General features: G+C 44.0%; 1 protein-coding gene across 4 annotated transcripts in view; it reads right to left on the bottom strand.

Annotated features, from left to right (window-relative positions):
* The window catches only part of huwe1 (HECT, UBA and WWE domain containing E3 ubiquitin protein ligase 1), a 172,644-nt gene that overhangs the window by 69,791 nt on the left and 86,030 nt on the right, over positions 1-16,823 (bottom strand). For all 4 annotated transcript variants that reach the window (XM_073028614.1, XM_073028618.1, XM_073028617.1 and 1 more), the window contains 6 exons: positions 16,643-16,756; positions 12,713-12,814; positions 11,215-11,295; positions 6,896-7,002; positions 3,589-3,766; positions 1,343-1,434 (listed from right to left, as the gene is read on the bottom strand). In XM_073028614.1, coding sequence (XP_072884715.1) covers positions 1,343-1,434; positions 3,589-3,766; positions 6,896-7,002; positions 11,215-11,295; positions 12,713-12,814; positions 16,643-16,756 — 674 coding nt within the window. The remainder of the gene's footprint in view (positions 1-1,342; positions 1,435-3,588; positions 3,767-6,895; positions 7,003-11,214; positions 11,296-12,712; positions 12,815-16,642; positions 16,757-16,823) is intronic.

The following is a 16,823-nucleotide window of genomic DNA, read 5'->3' as shown; positions in this document are numbered from 1 at the left end:
TTGTGCAGAGGAGATTTACCAAAACACTGCCTGGGTTAGAGAGCACGCCTGGAGGAGGATGACAGGCATGGAGGTGTAAGATAAGAGGTATAGAGTGGACCGCCAGTGTCTTTTCCCAGGGCAGCAATGGCCAACACAAGAGGGCATCCATTTAAGGTGAATTGAGGAAAGCTGAGGGGAGGTGGATACCTGGAAAGCGATGCTGGGGATAGTGGTAGAGGTTGATAGAATAGGGGTATTTAAGAGACACTTAGATAAAGAGAGGGTTATGGATTGTGTAGGAGAGAAGGGTTAGATTGATTATAGAATAGGTTTATACAGATTGGCTTAACAGCTTGGATCAAAGGGCCTGTACCATGTTCTAAACCAGATATTAAACAATTAGGATTTTGAAAACTGGGACACTAAATTACAAACGCCTACCTCAGTGACACTGCTACGTACTTTCACTACCGTGAACACAGCTTTTAATACTCTTTACTTTTAGTTGTTCTTTATCAGTTTATAAGCATCTAATGCCGTTCATTACATTACTGTGGAGGTTGGTTACCACATCGAGTGTTCTTTCTGAAATCAACAACAGATATCTGTTGAATTAGGATCCCTTTGCGATCAAGACTTTATTTTATTTTCTTCTAGAACTGATTAAAATCAATCCCGCAACTGCTCTTTATTTCTGATTACTCTTCCCATACCAAATTACAGATTTCCATACAAGAAAAGGCCACCAGCCCATCAAGCCTCTGCTGGCTCACAGAGAAATCACGCTCCCCAATTTTGCCTGGATCCTTTCTCTTCCATCCCCGGTCGATGTAAACCTGTCAGATTCTACCCCTCACACACATTGGCCAATTAACCTCTGTTGGATTAGGGGGTAAAATTGTTATAAAAAAGTGTTTCCTTATAGCTTGACCTTCTATCCCTGCTTATAATTTTTATATAATCACCTATATACAACATACATACAAATGGTTCAGTAAATTTTCTAATTATTGTAATATAGCTGACTATATTCTGTATTTCTGCACATGCACGCCACTTGATTGTTATCATTAGAATTCTATCTCTACTCTGACTGTGAGACAACTATAACTTATTCTCCTTTACCTTTTCCTGATTTGTTCTTTGTTCCTGTAACCTTTAAGATTTGTGCCTCTTTCATGATTTGCAAAGAACCTCAGGATCAATCTCACTAGATGCAACGGTTTCCAGCTGGCACGTCTTTGGGGTGCAGGAGGAAGCCAGAGCACGGAAGAACATACACAATACATACAGATGGAACTGGAAATCGGGATTGAACTGTGGTCATGCCACTTTGAAAGCGTCGACACAAAACACGCACCTTTATGATTGCTGTAGTGGCATCAGTCTTCAGAGTTGGTTGGTGTCTCATCAGTTCATCCACGGCACTGCCAAGGTTGGATGCCGTATCACCTGTGCAAGGATTTCAACAGTACTTAGTAAAGAAATTGCTAAATGATATTACTGGCTAAGTTAATCATAACTAGCCTCTCCTCTTCCCACTCTCCCCTCTCTCATTCCTCCCAACTCTCCTTCTCACTGCACTCTCCCCTCTCCCCACCCTTTTCCCCATCCTCTTCCCCCTCCACCTTCCTCTCCCTCACCCTCTCCTCTCCCCTCCCTCATCCTCCTCCACTCCCACCTCGCCCCTTCACTCCCTCCCCTGTGCCTCTCCCCACTCCCTCAACCACTTCACCCTCCTCTCGTCACTACCCCTCTCCCCATCAGCCATGGCCATGATGTCAGAGAGCCAGCTGCCAGAGGTTGTGACCCCCCCAAAGGAAAAAAAATCAGTTAATCATAACTAGAAGTCAAGAAATTGCTAAATGGTGACTCTTTTGCTTGCATCTTCAGAAACAGCTCTATCTTTAATATTTTTTATTTTTCCCTTTCAGGGTTCTTTTGAAGACCCTGACCTGGAGTTACATGCTGACTTCGGTTCTTTGCGGGAATGGGACCTGCTCTCGGGGTTTTAGGATTGGCCGTTGTTTGGCACGCCAAAGGTTCAGTCTGAGAGTACGGCTCAGATGTGGAGGCCTAAGATCTCAGGGCTCTGGAGACGGGCGGATCGAGAGTCGGTGTCACAGCAGGGACCCGTGTGTCATCGTGGGAGTCAGAAAATCTACTGCTGTGTGCCCAAAGATCCAGGATCTTTGCGATCTTCAGGCACAGAACTCAAACAAAGTAACATAACAGACTTTTAACATCGTAAACCAGCAAGTTGTTTGTTATGTCTCTCCGCTTGCTGGGGGAAAACGGAGACATCCCTTCTTCCTTATTAGGGAGAGAGAGAACCTGTGGTATGTCGAATGCTGGGTGAAATGCAAAGTCTTTGGGGTAATTGCAAGTCTGCATATTTGCTACTGCTTTGCTCACGCTTGAGTGCTTGGTGGTGGTGCTGATGCCTTTTTTTTGCCAGTGGGGGGAGCTGGGGGAAACTTTGGAGTTTTTACGCTTAACTGTCGTTCGTGCTTTGGGGCACTCCTCTATGTTCGTGGATGTTTGCGAAGAAAAAGCATTTCAGGATGTATATTATATACATTTCTCTGACATTAAATTGGACCTTTGAACTACCTTTGCATCACCACCATGCTGTGCACAAGGAACATGCCTCCATCCTTAGCTGGAAATATACTGCTGTTCCTTCACAGTGTTCGAAGTCTTAGATCATTACAAGACCACAAGACAGAGGGACAGAATTAAGCCATTCGGCCCACTGGGTCTGCACCACCAGTCCCTTCATGGCTGATTTATTTTCCCTCTGAACTCCACTTTTCTGCCTTTGCTGTAACTTTTGATACCCTTCCTAATAATGGCTGAGTGGCGGTGTGGAGATATGGCTCTACCAAAGGAGGTGTAAGGCGCTCCTAACCTCCAGTAGGCTGCAAGTCACCCTTGGGCAAGGTGGGGCACCTGCTTAGCCCCCAATCAGCATCACATGAAGCCACGGGGGCAGGCAGTGGATGCTGCTGGTGCACATCATAGTCCTGGTTATGTCAGGTAGACAATCTAAGAAGAATATTGATAATCAAGAACCTATCAAAGCCCTTCATGGCCAGCTTGTAGAAGTGTCCCATGTGGCCAGCTTGTAGAAGTGTCGGGGGGAGCACCCAGGGAACCGTGGCCATAAAAGATTAAACATGAACTCTATGTGAATGAAATGTGTCATTTGCACCAAATCAACGAGGTCTGTGCTAGGCAGCCTGCACTTCCAGTGCCAAAACAGCACTGTCCACAACTCACTAACGCTAACCCATACACCTTTGGAATGTGGGAGGAAACCGGAGCACCCGGAGGCAGCCCATGCAGTCATGGGAGAAATGGACAAATTCCTTACAGGCAGCAGCAGGAATTGAATCCCGATTGGTGGTAGCAGGTGCAAAGCGTGACACTAATCACATCACCATTGAATTTAGTTAGAAATGTACAGAGTTATAGAAAGAGGCAAGGTTGGTCTTCGAGTCACAGTCTTAGAAGACCAATTTCAATAGAGTAAAAGGACACACCCCAACCCCTGCATGATACGCTACTAAACAGCTTGGAACCGGGGAGAAGAGCAACACTGACCTAGGGGATCCGAACTTCGGCGCCTCCTCATCGCGGGCAGGTAATCAGGGGACAGCAGCACCTTGAAGAGTCGCTCAAAGGGCTGACATTGCACGAAAGACTGCAGCCCACGAGCATTCAGGCACAGCGCGCTGAAAACATTTGGCAGGGAACCCAGAACTTCACGGGTTGCAGGCACCTGAGGAAATAAATAGAACATTAGGAAGAATGGTCTGGTTTTATTACTGTTTGATGCCCTATTTCCCTTCAAAATCAGAGGGGCTCTTGAATTGGAATTGGTTTATTATTGTCACATACATCAAGCTACAGGGAAAAAGCTTGTCCTGCATGCTGTTCATAGAGATCAATTCATTCCACAGGCCAGTGGGGTAGTACAAGGTAAAAGCATCAACAAAATGCAGAGGGGGGGGGGGGGTAAAATGGGGGGGGGAGGGGTTGTAGTTACAAAGAAAGCATGACAGCAGCTATATTGCATTGAGGAAATTTGGTATGTCACCTAAGCATTAGGCAGTCTCCACACATGTACTGAGAACAGCATTCTAACTAGCAACAGCACTGTTGGTATGGGGGAGGGGCCACTGCATAGGATCAAAACTATCTACACAAAGTTGTCAACTCAGACAGCTCCATCATGGGAAACTAGCCTCCCCAGCAACAAGGACACCCTCAAAAGGCAAGGCCTCAAAAAGGCGGCATCCATCTTAAGGACTACCATCACCCAGGCCCACTTCTCCGCTACCATCTCTGGTGATACAGGAGCATGAAGACACACACCCAACAGCTTCTTCCCTTCATCATCATATTTCTGAATGAACAAGGAACCCATAACACCACATCACTGTTTTGCTCTCTTTTTGCATTACTTACTTATTTAAAAAAAATAAATCTGTACATCTTTTGTAATTGATGGTTTATTTATGTACTGCATTGTACTGCTGTTGCAGAACAGATGTCACAACATATGTCAGTGATAATAAATTTGATTCTGAAAGATCAAAACAAGTTAGATTGTGAGGTCAAGAGTCCATCCTATCGTATTAGAAGACCATTCAATAGTGTTGTAACAGCGGGTTAGAGGCTGTCCATGTGCACTCAGGATTTTGTATCTTCTGCCTGATGGGGAGGGGAGAAGAGAGAATGGGTATTTGATAAAGTCTTTGACTGTGTCAGCTGTGTTGCTGAGTCAGCGAGAAGTGTAGTCAGAGTTTATGGATGTCCTGAGTTGTATCTCAGATAAGATGGTGCCAGAGTGTATTTGTTGCAAGCTGTTCTCTTGAAAGTAAACAAAGAGCATTTGCATTGGGTAGAGCTGATAAACAAGAGGCCAGAGATTTTAGGTCAAATTGACAAACCAGCTGAGGTGGAAAAATTGTTATAAATTGCCAATGCTTGAAATTTAAAGTAAAAACCAAAAATCCTCAGGTCTGTTTCAACCATTTCTCTCCCACAGATGTAGCCAGACCCAATGAATATCTCCCAACGTTCCCCCGTTTTTGTTTGAAACAAGGAAGAGAGAAGGACTTCAGATCTGAGAGAAGCAGTTTCTAGGGATGAGTGGGTGGGGCGGTGGATTCCATGAATTTTCAACAGGATAACTAGTGAAAGGATTGAAAGTGGAAATACACATGCAATGCAAGGGAATGAAATTCAGTACTTAACTTGTGAAGGTACTTGGATGAATGAGAGGAAGGGAGTTAAAGAGAAGATAAATATAAACATTAGCTTCATAGGAAGAAAGGAATCCAGTTATCCTGACGGAGCCCTAATTACATACATTGGTCTAGTCATAGTGAAACAACAATGAAACAGACTCTTCAGCACATCTGGTCCATGCCATCCAAGATTACCATCTAAACTAATCCCATTTAACCCATATCCCTCTGAACTTTCCCTGTCCAATGTTTAAAGATTTAAGATTAAATTAGCTTTATTTGTCAGATGTACATCGAAACCTACATTGAAATACACTGTCTGCGTCAACAGCCACAGTCCAAACATTTGCCGGGGACAGCTTGCAAGTGTCGCTAAGCTTCTGGGTCCAATATAGCATGCCCACAACTGATTTAACCCTAACGCGTATGTATTTTTAGTAAATGTGGGAGGAAAGCGGAGCAACCAGAGGAAAGCCACGCAGTCACAGGGATAATATACATACTCCTTAATGACAATGGCAGGAACTGAACCCTGACAGCTCGTGCTGTAAAGCTGTAGGACATGGAGAGGGTGTTTCCTAAGGTGGGGAAGTCTAGGACCGAGGACACAGCCTCAGAATTCTTTAGAACGGAGATGAGGGGGGATTTCTGTGGCTAGAGGGCACTGGATCTGTGGAATTCATTGTCACAGATAGTTGTGTAGGCCAAGTTATTGGGTATCTGTAAAGCACAGGTTGATAGGTTCTTGATTAGTAAGGACAACAAAGGTTACAGGGAGAAGCAGGAAAATGGTATTGAGAGGAATAATAAATCAACTGTGATGGAATGGCAGAGCAAACTCAATGGGCCAAATTAGCTGATTCTGCTCCTATGTCTTATGGCAGGACTTCCCAACCTTGGTTAATAGTAGTGGTCCGTGGCAAAAAAAAGGGGTTGGGGACCCCTGCCTTATGACAGCTACCATGCAGGACTTGGCCACCTTCACCAACGGGCCAACATTACTGCGATTAGCATTTCAGAGATGGTTTAAGAGTGGTGAAGCCTAAGAAGGATGGGCTACCTCAGCAAAGAGATGATAATAGCTAGATGGTAGTCCTGCATCCATATTTTTTAAAAACTGAACATGCAAACATATTCGACACAACAAGTGCAAAACCCTAGGGCTTTGGGTGGGTGAAGCAGTCTGAACACTGTCACTCCTGCTTCACTACATGCTCACTGGGGATCCATCAAAGGGTTAGGACATGCTCACTGGGGATCTGTCAAAGGGTTAGGACATGCTCACTGTGGAGCCTTGAAGGGTCAGAGGCTTCTCTTGTAGACAGATTTGTATACAAGCATGCACTTCATTTCCTGCTGGCCATTTCGATTTCAAAGCTGTTTTATTTTCCCCTAGTTTATCAAACTAACGCAGGCTTGTCATGGTGTAGGAAGGGCTAGTATCAGAAGTGAGAAGTTTCCATTCTAGGGTTGTGGAAATTAGAGGCAAGGAAGGAGGGTGCAAGAAAAGGGCTAAAGTACATTTGGAACAGAGCTATGACATGGTGAATCCAGTGGGGCAAGGGGCAACGGTGGCATAAGTGCAGTACTTTGCGCAAGGAGAGAGTCGGTAGGGGACAGTCGGATGCAAACGTAAGAGGGGCGCGATGACTCACATCTTTTATCAGCAGAGCGTGGAGCATGACATCCGTCAGTCCATTATCCTGGAGTGAGGACAACAGCGAAGGCTCTTGGAAAACAAACACCGTCACCACTTCTGTGGCTGTTAAGCAGGAGGGAAAAAAAATCAAATCAGAATTACAACACGCTAGCGCCTCAACACACTGTTCAAACGAGCAACCGGCTGATGGAAGAACGCAAAAGGTAATTCACATCTTTTTTGTGTCCAAAAGAAAAACATCTTTCTCTCCTAAAAGGTTAGCTTTTTGTCACATGTACACGAAAACATACAGTGAAATGCATTGTTTGGGCCTAATCAAATCAGCAAGGATTGTGCTGGGCAGCCCATGTCACCATGTCTTCGGGGTCAACATAGCATGCCCACAATTCACTAACCCTAACCTGTATGTCTGGGGAAACGTGGGAGGAAACCAACGCACCAGAGAAAACGCATGCAATCACGAGGTGAAAGTACAAACTCTTTGCAGACAGTGGGGGGGGGGTCTGAACTCTGATTGCTGGCACAGTAAAGCATTAGGTTAGCCACTCAGTATTGTCCTGCTCAGTTTATTGCCATATACACCAAGATAAATTAAATTCCTTGCTCACATGACTTTCGCAAGCTACACAATGAACATAGTAACAAGAAATACAACTGAACGATGCCTCTCCAAAGTGGTGCAGTGACAACGAAGGAATAACCAAGAGGTTGAGATAAGGGTGGTCGTATCACCAGGAGGGGAAAGTGAAAGAGGTGACTGAAAGGAATGGGGAAGAAGCTGTTCTGTAGTCCAGTAGTCAGGCTTCCCATGCTCCTGTATTTTCCCCCAGGGAGTGGGACAGAGGGAAAAGGGAATGGCATAATCAATGTTACAGTTCGTTATCCCTCCTTCAACTAATTAAGACTGAAGGACAAGTTGAGGGGAAGAAAGGACCTAGACTGCAGCTCAACACAACACTTGTGAAAGCTCAGTTCTCCCTCAAGAGTGGCAGGTGTTAATGCCTGCAGATTTCCAGCTCACTTCAACATGCAAACATCTGGCTTGGGATACTGTATGATTAGATTCCAATGTTAACAGTTACGTTCGGTGATCAAAGTCCGAGAAGCAAGTCAGGGAGTTCATTCAATGTAACAAACAAAAAATAGGGGAGGAAGTCAGGCTACAACTGTGGAGGAAGGGAAGGGGGCCGAAACCTGATTAAGTGATGAGAGCAGAAGGAACCCAAACTGGCAGGTGATAGGTGAGACTAGGTAAGGTGGCGGATGGAGGAGATGAAGTGAGGTGAGAGGAGATAGGCGGAAAAAGTAAAGTGCTGAAGAAGAAGGAATCTGAAAAGAGAGGAGAATGAAACGTGGGAGAAAGGCAATGAAGAGTGGCAGCAGAGGCAGGCGATAAGAATGGGTAAGAGAGGAACCAGAGTGGGGAGGTGGGGGGCACAGGTGGCAGAGAAATAACAAGTTAGAAACAACAATGTTCATTAAATGGCTGTGGAATGTCACCAATACAGGCCCCAGAGCCCAAGCTGTGTTAAACTTCTAACCTACTCTAACCTACTTCTAACCTCTGATATCCCCCACAGTTTCTTCCAAATCAGTTTAAATTATGCCCCTTCGTATTAGTCATTTCCATGCTGGGAAAAAGTCGTTTTAACTATCCACTCAGTCGGCAGTTTGCCTCTTATTACCATGTGGACCTCTATCAAGTTGCCACTCAACCTCCTTCACTGCAAAGAGAAAAGGCCTGTCTCACTCAAAATTTCCTCATAACACATTCTCTCTAATCCCGGCAGCATCCCAGAAAATCTCCTCTGCACCCTCTATTAATGCTCCTACACCTGGCAACCAGAACTGAACAAGTAAGGTCAAACCAGGGTCTCGGCCCGAAACGTCAACAGTGCTTCTCCCTGTAGATGCCGCCTGGCCTGCTGCGTTCCACCAGCATTTTGTGAGTGTTGCCTGAATTTCCAGCATCTGCAGATTTCCTCGTGTTTGCCTCTATAGAGCCAGAAAGATGGCAGTGCGCAGCAGCTTTAATGGGCTAACCAAAAATTCTTTTTTTTTTTATGATCACAAAACCCTGCGGACATTTAAGAACTTAAAAGTTCTGCAGGTCTACCCCATCGGCGAGTTGCTGGCAGCAAAACGAAAGGAGTTGGACTTGGTGCAGAGAGGTGAAGGAGTCAATGCGCAGTCTAACAGCAAGCGATCACTTTTCTTACGAATGCGAGACCCTGTTGGACACCGTTAATGTAGCCTGATTCACTTTTTTATTGGACAGCGGGTTGAACGGCCGGCAAGCTGAGTGGCCTCGATTGCAGTGAGGACCTGACCTCAAGCAGCGGTACCACATTTACAGCTGCCCTGGAGAGAGGAATTTGGACCAGGCGCACTCCACTGGGGTCCCGGGCAGTGTGGCACAGCGTCCATGCTGGACCCCCAGTGTTCACACAGCAGGGCATAATTTTAGCTGAAGACTGCTAGAAGCAACAATTATGGACAGAGGGTCTTGAGCTATATATTTTTCGTGTGACTATATTTTACTGATATCTTATATGTGCTTTCTATTTATACGTGCTATATGTGCCTTGTGTGACTGTTGGCACTACGTTTTATACCTTGGCTCCGGAGTAACAAAGCTTAATTTGGCTCTATTCATGTATGGTTGAATGACAAGTAAACTTGAACTTGGCCTTGAACTGCAACGTTACCATGTGGCTCTTGAACTCAATCCCCTAATGAACTAATCAATCCAACTAATGAACACACCATAAGCCTTCTACCCTAACAACTTGTGCTGCGACTTTGAGGGATCTATGGACATGGACTCCAAGATCCCTCTGGTCCTCCAAGCTGCTAGAAATCCTGCCGTTAGCCCCGCCTTCTGACTTCATGTTCGGCAGAAGGCTGTCCAGTTTTTGCTGAACTGCGTTAGCTGAAGAGTTGCAAATGGAACAGAACAGCTCTTCTGACAGCAAGATCGCAGAATGGAAGTTAGTATCGTTCAACTTGTCCTGGGGCTGTGATGATTGGCCTCACAGTGACTTAACCCAGAGCAACCACCCACCACTGCCCCCTTCAGTTGAGGAATGGGGTTTCCTTGGCAACATTGGCAGGTTCAATTGCAACATTTAAGAACATAAGAAAAGGCGACGCCCGGGGTTTTTGCAGACTGAAGCAACTTCTTGCAGTTTGTCCATGAAGCATCTTATTCTTCTTTACTCATGTCTCTTTTCTTTTCAAAATGGCTGGGGTCTTGTTGGAACCTGTGATCTACAGCTGCTGCTCAAGCTACGGTTCTCCACGAGTGGTGGGTTCACGGACTCGTCATGCAGCCAGGCATTTTGATATCTCCATGGGCGGCCTGGAAGAAGCGTGTCCTCATGGGTGACCCGGTTCCTCGCTGACTGAACTGTCGTGGGAGACTAAAACATCAAGTGTGCACTGCTGTCAGGAATAAAGGCCCCGTAGTCGAGCCATCCTCTCTCGCTCTCTCTACCACGGTGAGAGAGAGCCTGTCGGACCACAAGTTGGGGAACTTGGAGAAGCAACACGGAAGATTGTAACATTGAAACCAGTGAGCTGCTGGTCTTCCGCTCTCATTGTTGAAGGAGCAACTTCTTCCCCTCTCTCTCGCTAGTGTTTTTGCTGCTGCTTGTATGTGTGAGCCGGGAGGGGGTCTTTGGGATTTCTGTTAATCATTCTTTAGGAGCTTTTCTGTTTCATGGATGTCTGCGAAGAGTAAGAATTTCAGGCTATATACTGTACACATTCTCTGATGTTAAACTGAACCATTGATAAGATACAAGTCCAGTGATGAGGCTGGCTGACAAAGGAGGCCTCTCTACACTTGAAGGCCACATGAGCAGAGGCACAAGACCGGTCAGTCTTGTTTGGCGTTCAGAGCTGGAGTTCATCTGATGTTTGGGGCCCCGTCAAAGGCTGATCTGGAGGTCTAGCGAGAATAGGAGCCTGAAGGTCGATCAGAAGTCTGAATGTTGAAGCCTGATGACTGTAGATGGAGGCCTGTCCTGGAGTTGGAGTGGTTTTTTTTCCTGTTGTGTTCTGTTTTGCTGTGTTGTGTTGTTCTGCCAAACATCATGGATGTGCTATATTGGCACTGAAATATGTAGCAACAACTAGACCCACAGCACATCCTTAGGTCGTGTTGGTCATTAGCGCAAATGATGCAAAAATGAATCTTAATTTCAACGGAACTAATTGCAACCATTACAGGCAGGAAATGCAACCTGCTTCAAGTAATACAGCGGGGTACAAAGGGAAGGTATGAACAAATTAACAAAATACTTCACTTACCAAGCAGGAAGAGCGATGGCCCATAATACTCTGCATTGCTGATAATGTGCTTGAGTGAGGTAGGCAGGGAACCATCCATTACTGAAAGGTAACACACCAGAATTAAATTAGCACTTTGCTTAACAGATTACACCAGGAAAGGACAAAGTTCAAAGGAAATTTATTATCAAAGTACGTATATGTTACAACATACCACCTTGAGATGCATTTTCTTGCAGGCATTTACAGGAGAAAAGAAATACAAAAGAATTTCACGAAAAACTATACATAAACGGACAGAAAAACTGACAAACAACCGAAGTCCAAAAGAAGGCAAATTGCAGAGAAAAAAATACTGTAATAATGTACAGTATACTTCATTCCCACTTACCCAATCACCTGCCAGCTTGCAGTCCTTCCCTCCGCCCCTACCCCCACCTTTTTATTCTGGCTTCTGCTCCCCTTCCTTTCCAGTCCTGATGAAGGTTTTCAGCCCGAAATGTCGAGTGACACTTCCTCTCCGTGGATGCTGCCTGATCTGCTAAGTTCCTCCAGCATTATGAGCCAGTTTTCCAAGATTTCCAGCATCTGCAGAATCTCATAGTGAGCTGCCAGATTCAGTCACTGTTATGACCTTTCCCCCTCCCCAATGAACTCCAATCAGCTTTCCCTACTTGATCCACCTTACTCCATCTCTCCTCTCCCTGCCCTCAGTTCAGAAGAAGGGTCATGACCTGCAACATCGACTACCTGTTTCCAAATTTGAATTCCTTTGGGGGGGGGGGGGGGAACCTTGTAAAACAGCTGGGAGAATCAATGACAATGGGTGACAGCCCTTAATTCTGCCCACCCGTGCAGATATGAGGAGTAAAATGTTTGCAGATATGACTTAATAGACAGCACCATTGCTGATCACAGCCCTAGGGAACACAGAGGAACTACAGAGAGAGGATGCAGGTTAGAGAACCTCAAATTCCCTCTTTTGATTCCCATCACAGTGTTGAAAAGCCACTAAGAACATCAAGAGGTTCTTCATCCATAAAGGAGATCAAAATGCTGGAGGAACTAAGCAAGTCAGGCAGCATCTAGGGAGGGGAATAAACAGTCGCCGTTTCAGGCCAAGACCCTTCATAAGAACTGGAAAAGAAGGGGGCAGAAGCCAGAATAAAGAGATGGAGGAGTACAAGCTGGCAGGTGATAGGTAAGGGTGTTGGTGGGTGGGTGGGAGAGTGCAGATGACACAGGGAAATGATAGGTGGAAGAGGTAAAGGGCTGCAGAAGGAATTTGATAGGAGAGGAGAGTGAACCATGGGAGTAAGAGAAGGAGGAGGGTAGCCAGAGCAGTAGAGAAACACTCTAGATTTCCAGCATCTGTAGAATGCCTTGGGTTGTCATGCTGCAGTTGCTCAGGGGTTCAGAAAGCAAGGAAGAGTTAGAGGGAACTGTGTAAACTCCAAACAAGAATTCTAGCAATTTCTCCTGGAGTTGGGTGGAGAGCAATAGGGAGAGACCACATTACCGTGTCGGATGCTGTCTGAGAAGGCTGGATCCTGAATGGCCTTCTTCAAGAAGTTTAGCATGGATTTCAACAGAGCCGCACGCTGGGGAATGCACTGGACCCCTGCAAGAAAGGAAACACCAGAAGTTCAATCACGCTTCAACCTTTTCTAAAGTACACATATTACAGAAACATTAAAGGTCTCATTTTATTAAGTGCAAGGCCATGTCAGAAGCAATACAGCCTGCTGGACAGGGGAGCAAAGGACTTCCTATCAGTCCTTACAAGTACAGCTATGGGAATTTGTGAGGAGCAAGGCCTTCAATTTACAGCATCTGCCAGAGGTTGGCACCACCAATTGCAGAGCTCCCACTGACAGAGGAATGCCAGTGAACAGCAGAATCTATGTAGATTTTTATATATTTTCCAAAATATACCTATCTTTTTAACTAAAATTTTTTTTGATCAAACTGACTCTCTTATTTCTTCCTTTATTTGGAACAATAAGAGACCTAAAATTAATAAGTATCATTTACAAAAATCTAAAAAAGATGGTGAACTTGCCCTTTCTAATTTAAGACTGTATTATTGGGCTGTGAATATCAGACAATTATGTTTTTGGTTATACTGGCCCGACAAGAGCCAAAAACTACTATGGGTTGATTTGGAATTAAAAGCTGTTAAACAATTTCATTTAACTTCAATATTAGGAGCTCCATTACCTTTACTGCTCCCTAAAATTCCAAATCTAAATCTTTACCCGGTTATTAAACAATCCCTATGGATTTGGGTTCAGTTTCGCAATTTTTAAAATTTTAAACAATTTAAGTTGTCTAGTTTTTTTATATCGAAACTTTTCATTTAAACCTTCAATAACCGATCCCATTTTTCTCCTATTGAGAAATAAAGGGATCCATTCTTTTACAGATTTATTTTGTGATGGTCGATTGATGACTTTTGAAGAGTTAATTAACAAATATTCTCCCGCCCATATACATTTTCTGCAATATCTTCAGGTTAGACATTTTTTACAACAATATTTACCTAAGTTTCCATATCTACAAGAACCTGATTTGTTGGATACCATTTTGCAGTTGAATCCTTTAGTGAGAGGTTCCATTAGCAGAATTCATAATTTATTTTTGTTACAAAAAGAGAACCTATCACTAAAGATTAAACAAGATTGGGAGAGAGAACTTAATATGACCTTTGTTAATGAAGATTGGCTTCGAGTTTTGAAAAACGTTAATTCTTCTTCTATATGTGCCAATGTGCTATATGTTTAATTCAATTTAAAATTGTTCACCGTTATTATATAACAAAGAAGAGACTATCTAAAATATTTCCTAGTATAGACAACTACTGCGATAGATGTAAAACTGAAGTAGCTACTTTGTCACATATGTTCTGGTCATGTTCTTCATTAAAATCATTTTGGAAATCTTTATTTTCTACAATTTCTAAAGCTCTGAAATTTAATTTACAACCTAATAGATTGACTGCTCTATATGGAATAGTTCCGCATCATATTCAGGGTATTTCATCTTCAGATCAACATGTAATTGCATTTGTTACATTATTGGCAAGAAGAGCTATTTTATTAAAATGGAAAAAGATACTTCTGCCCCTACATTAACTGAATGTTTCTCTCAAGTAATGTTATGTCTCAGTTTGGAAAAAATTAGTAGAATTTTTGATCCCCAATTCAATTTTGAGAAAAGATGGGTGTCTTTTGCCAAATACTATTACTTATTCTGAATTATTTTATATGGTTTCCTTCCATTTTTTAATAAATATGAATTGGTGGTTGATTACTCTTTTTCTTTTAATATATATATATATATATATATATATATATATATATATAGATAGATAGATAGATGATGTTAAGACGCGTTGCTCCGGGGGGTTGATTTCTAATGGTTTTTTCCCTTTTTTTGTAGTCAGTGGGGTTTTTTTTTCTTAGTTAGACTGGATTCTTTTTTTCCCCTTCTTTTCCATATATATATAATTTTTTCCCCATTTTTATATATTACGATAAGCTTTTTTTCTTCAGCTTTATTAATTGTATACATATTAATCTGTTGAAGTTTTGTATTATTTTGTAGCTGTAGAAGATTTTGCACTAATAAAAAGATTCTAAAAATGAACAGCAGGATTGCCAGTGTGGCCTCACAAGTGGAGAAAAGAAGCCACAAGCTGCTGACCCAGGCAATAGCACAATACTTTCACACACAATGAAGCCTTGAGCCGCAAGTCTCTGAGGGTCCGGTCCGCTGGGGAGTTTGAGGGCCCAATACCTGCAAATATACAAGCCCAGTGGAAGCTAGAGTTTGAAGAAAACTGCCTGCCCTAGGGTTAGAGGACTGCATGTGTGGGAGGGAGGTTTTGCTGTTGTTCTGTTCCTTGGTATGCTGTGTTTTATTGTGTTCTGTGTTGCTTTGCCAAGCATGGTGGGCATGTTATGTTAGCTTTGGAATGTATGGCAACACTTGCAGGCTGCCCCCAGAGCAGCCTCGGGTGTGCTAGTTGTTAACCCTAATGACACATTCCACTGTGGGTTTCAATGTAGATGTGATGAATAAACGAATCTGAAATCTTTTAAAGTGTAACTCCTTAAACGAAGCAGCAAAAGTGACAGAGTGACTGGAGGCAGCTTTAGATGTGTTTCTGCCCTCATTTCTTTGTGGGGCTGCACTTCGCAAGTGCACATTCCCCACCAAGCACACCTTTGACAACGTGGGTCCTTCATGGGGAAAGGTGGGGGGAAATGTTTGGGAGGACCAAGCAATTAAGTCCTTCCATCCCAGTCTCAAGGACAACTGAAAACTCTTCTCACAATGACCAGGAGGCTGGTCCAAGGAATGTATACATAGAGATTCAGCACGGTAACAGGCCCTTCGAGAACAACAAGCCCACACCATCCAGATAAACCCAGGCATTTATATTTAGAGATACAGCACAGTGACAGGCCTTTCTGGGGCAATGAGTCCACACTGCCCAAATATAACCAGGTGACCTTGACTATTCTGGAACATGGGAAGAACACACGGACACAAGGAGAATGAGCAAACTCCTTACAGGCAGCGGCAAAACTGAACCCAAGTCGCAGGTGCAGTAAAGTTATTACACTAACCCCTATGCTGCTGTGCCTCCCCAGATATCCTAGAATGTCCTCCTTTGGAGCCCAATCCCAACTCCGCATAGCCGGGTAACTTACTCCCCTGGACACGTGCCCATTGAGGTTGAGCAGGTGAGAGGACTGGTTTCATTGCAGCACAGGAAGTTGAGGGGTTAACGACACAGAGGTGCATAAAACTACAAGGAACATATATAGGATGAAGGCACACAGATCTTCCTTCACCCCAGGGTTGGGGCAATCAAGGACTACAGAGCTTCGGTTTAAGCTGAAGGGGGACGAGGTTGGTGAAGTCCGGAGGGCAAAATCGAAGGTTGAAGTCCGGAGTTCAGATGGAACACACACCATTGGGCACATTGGTTAACACAAATGACGCATTTCACTGTAATGCTTCAATGAAAATGCAACAAATTAATCTGAATATACTGAGGACATTCAGTATATGGAACAAGCGGCCAAGGAAGTGGTTGAGGCAGGTATGTTAACAACATTTAAAAGGTACTTCAAAAGGCTGAAAATGATATGGGTCAAAGGCAGGTGGACAGAAGTAGCTTAGATGGGAATCCTGATCAACATCTTTTAGTCTTAAGAGTAGGTTAAAAGGCTAGCTCAGGACCTGTACTGTGCTGTACTGTTCTGTGGTCTACCATGAACCAAGAGCCTGATTCCAGACTATACAACTTTAAATTGGGATACCTGCATCATTCTCATCTCAGCTTGCCTCTGTAAGAGTTGAACCCAGCATAAAGCTGAAGCAGATTTCCACAGGTACACCATTCTCCTTTCACAGAGGTAAGCACAACCATTCTTACCAGTTCTCGGTGGGTAACTCATGACAGTATTTGGCCCCCGTGACTCTCCTTCTGGCCTGACCTCGGTGGTTGACGTTGAGGGACCAGGACTGCTCTCCATAACGATATCTGAAACTACAGGAGGGTTGGTAAATGCAGTGCAGATCAGCAACAATGGGTATGGTAATGCCACAATCTGTGT

The sequence above is a fragment of the Hemitrygon akajei genome, chromosome 24, assembly GCF_048418815.1.
Source record: "Hemitrygon akajei chromosome 24, sHemAka1.3, whole genome shotgun sequence".
In the NCBI taxonomy this organism is placed as follows: Eukaryota; Metazoa; Chordata; class Chondrichthyes; order Myliobatiformes; family Dasyatidae; genus Hemitrygon; species Hemitrygon akajei.
Note: the sequence above shows the minus strand (reverse complement) of the source record. Positions and strands in the feature narration are given on the sequence as shown.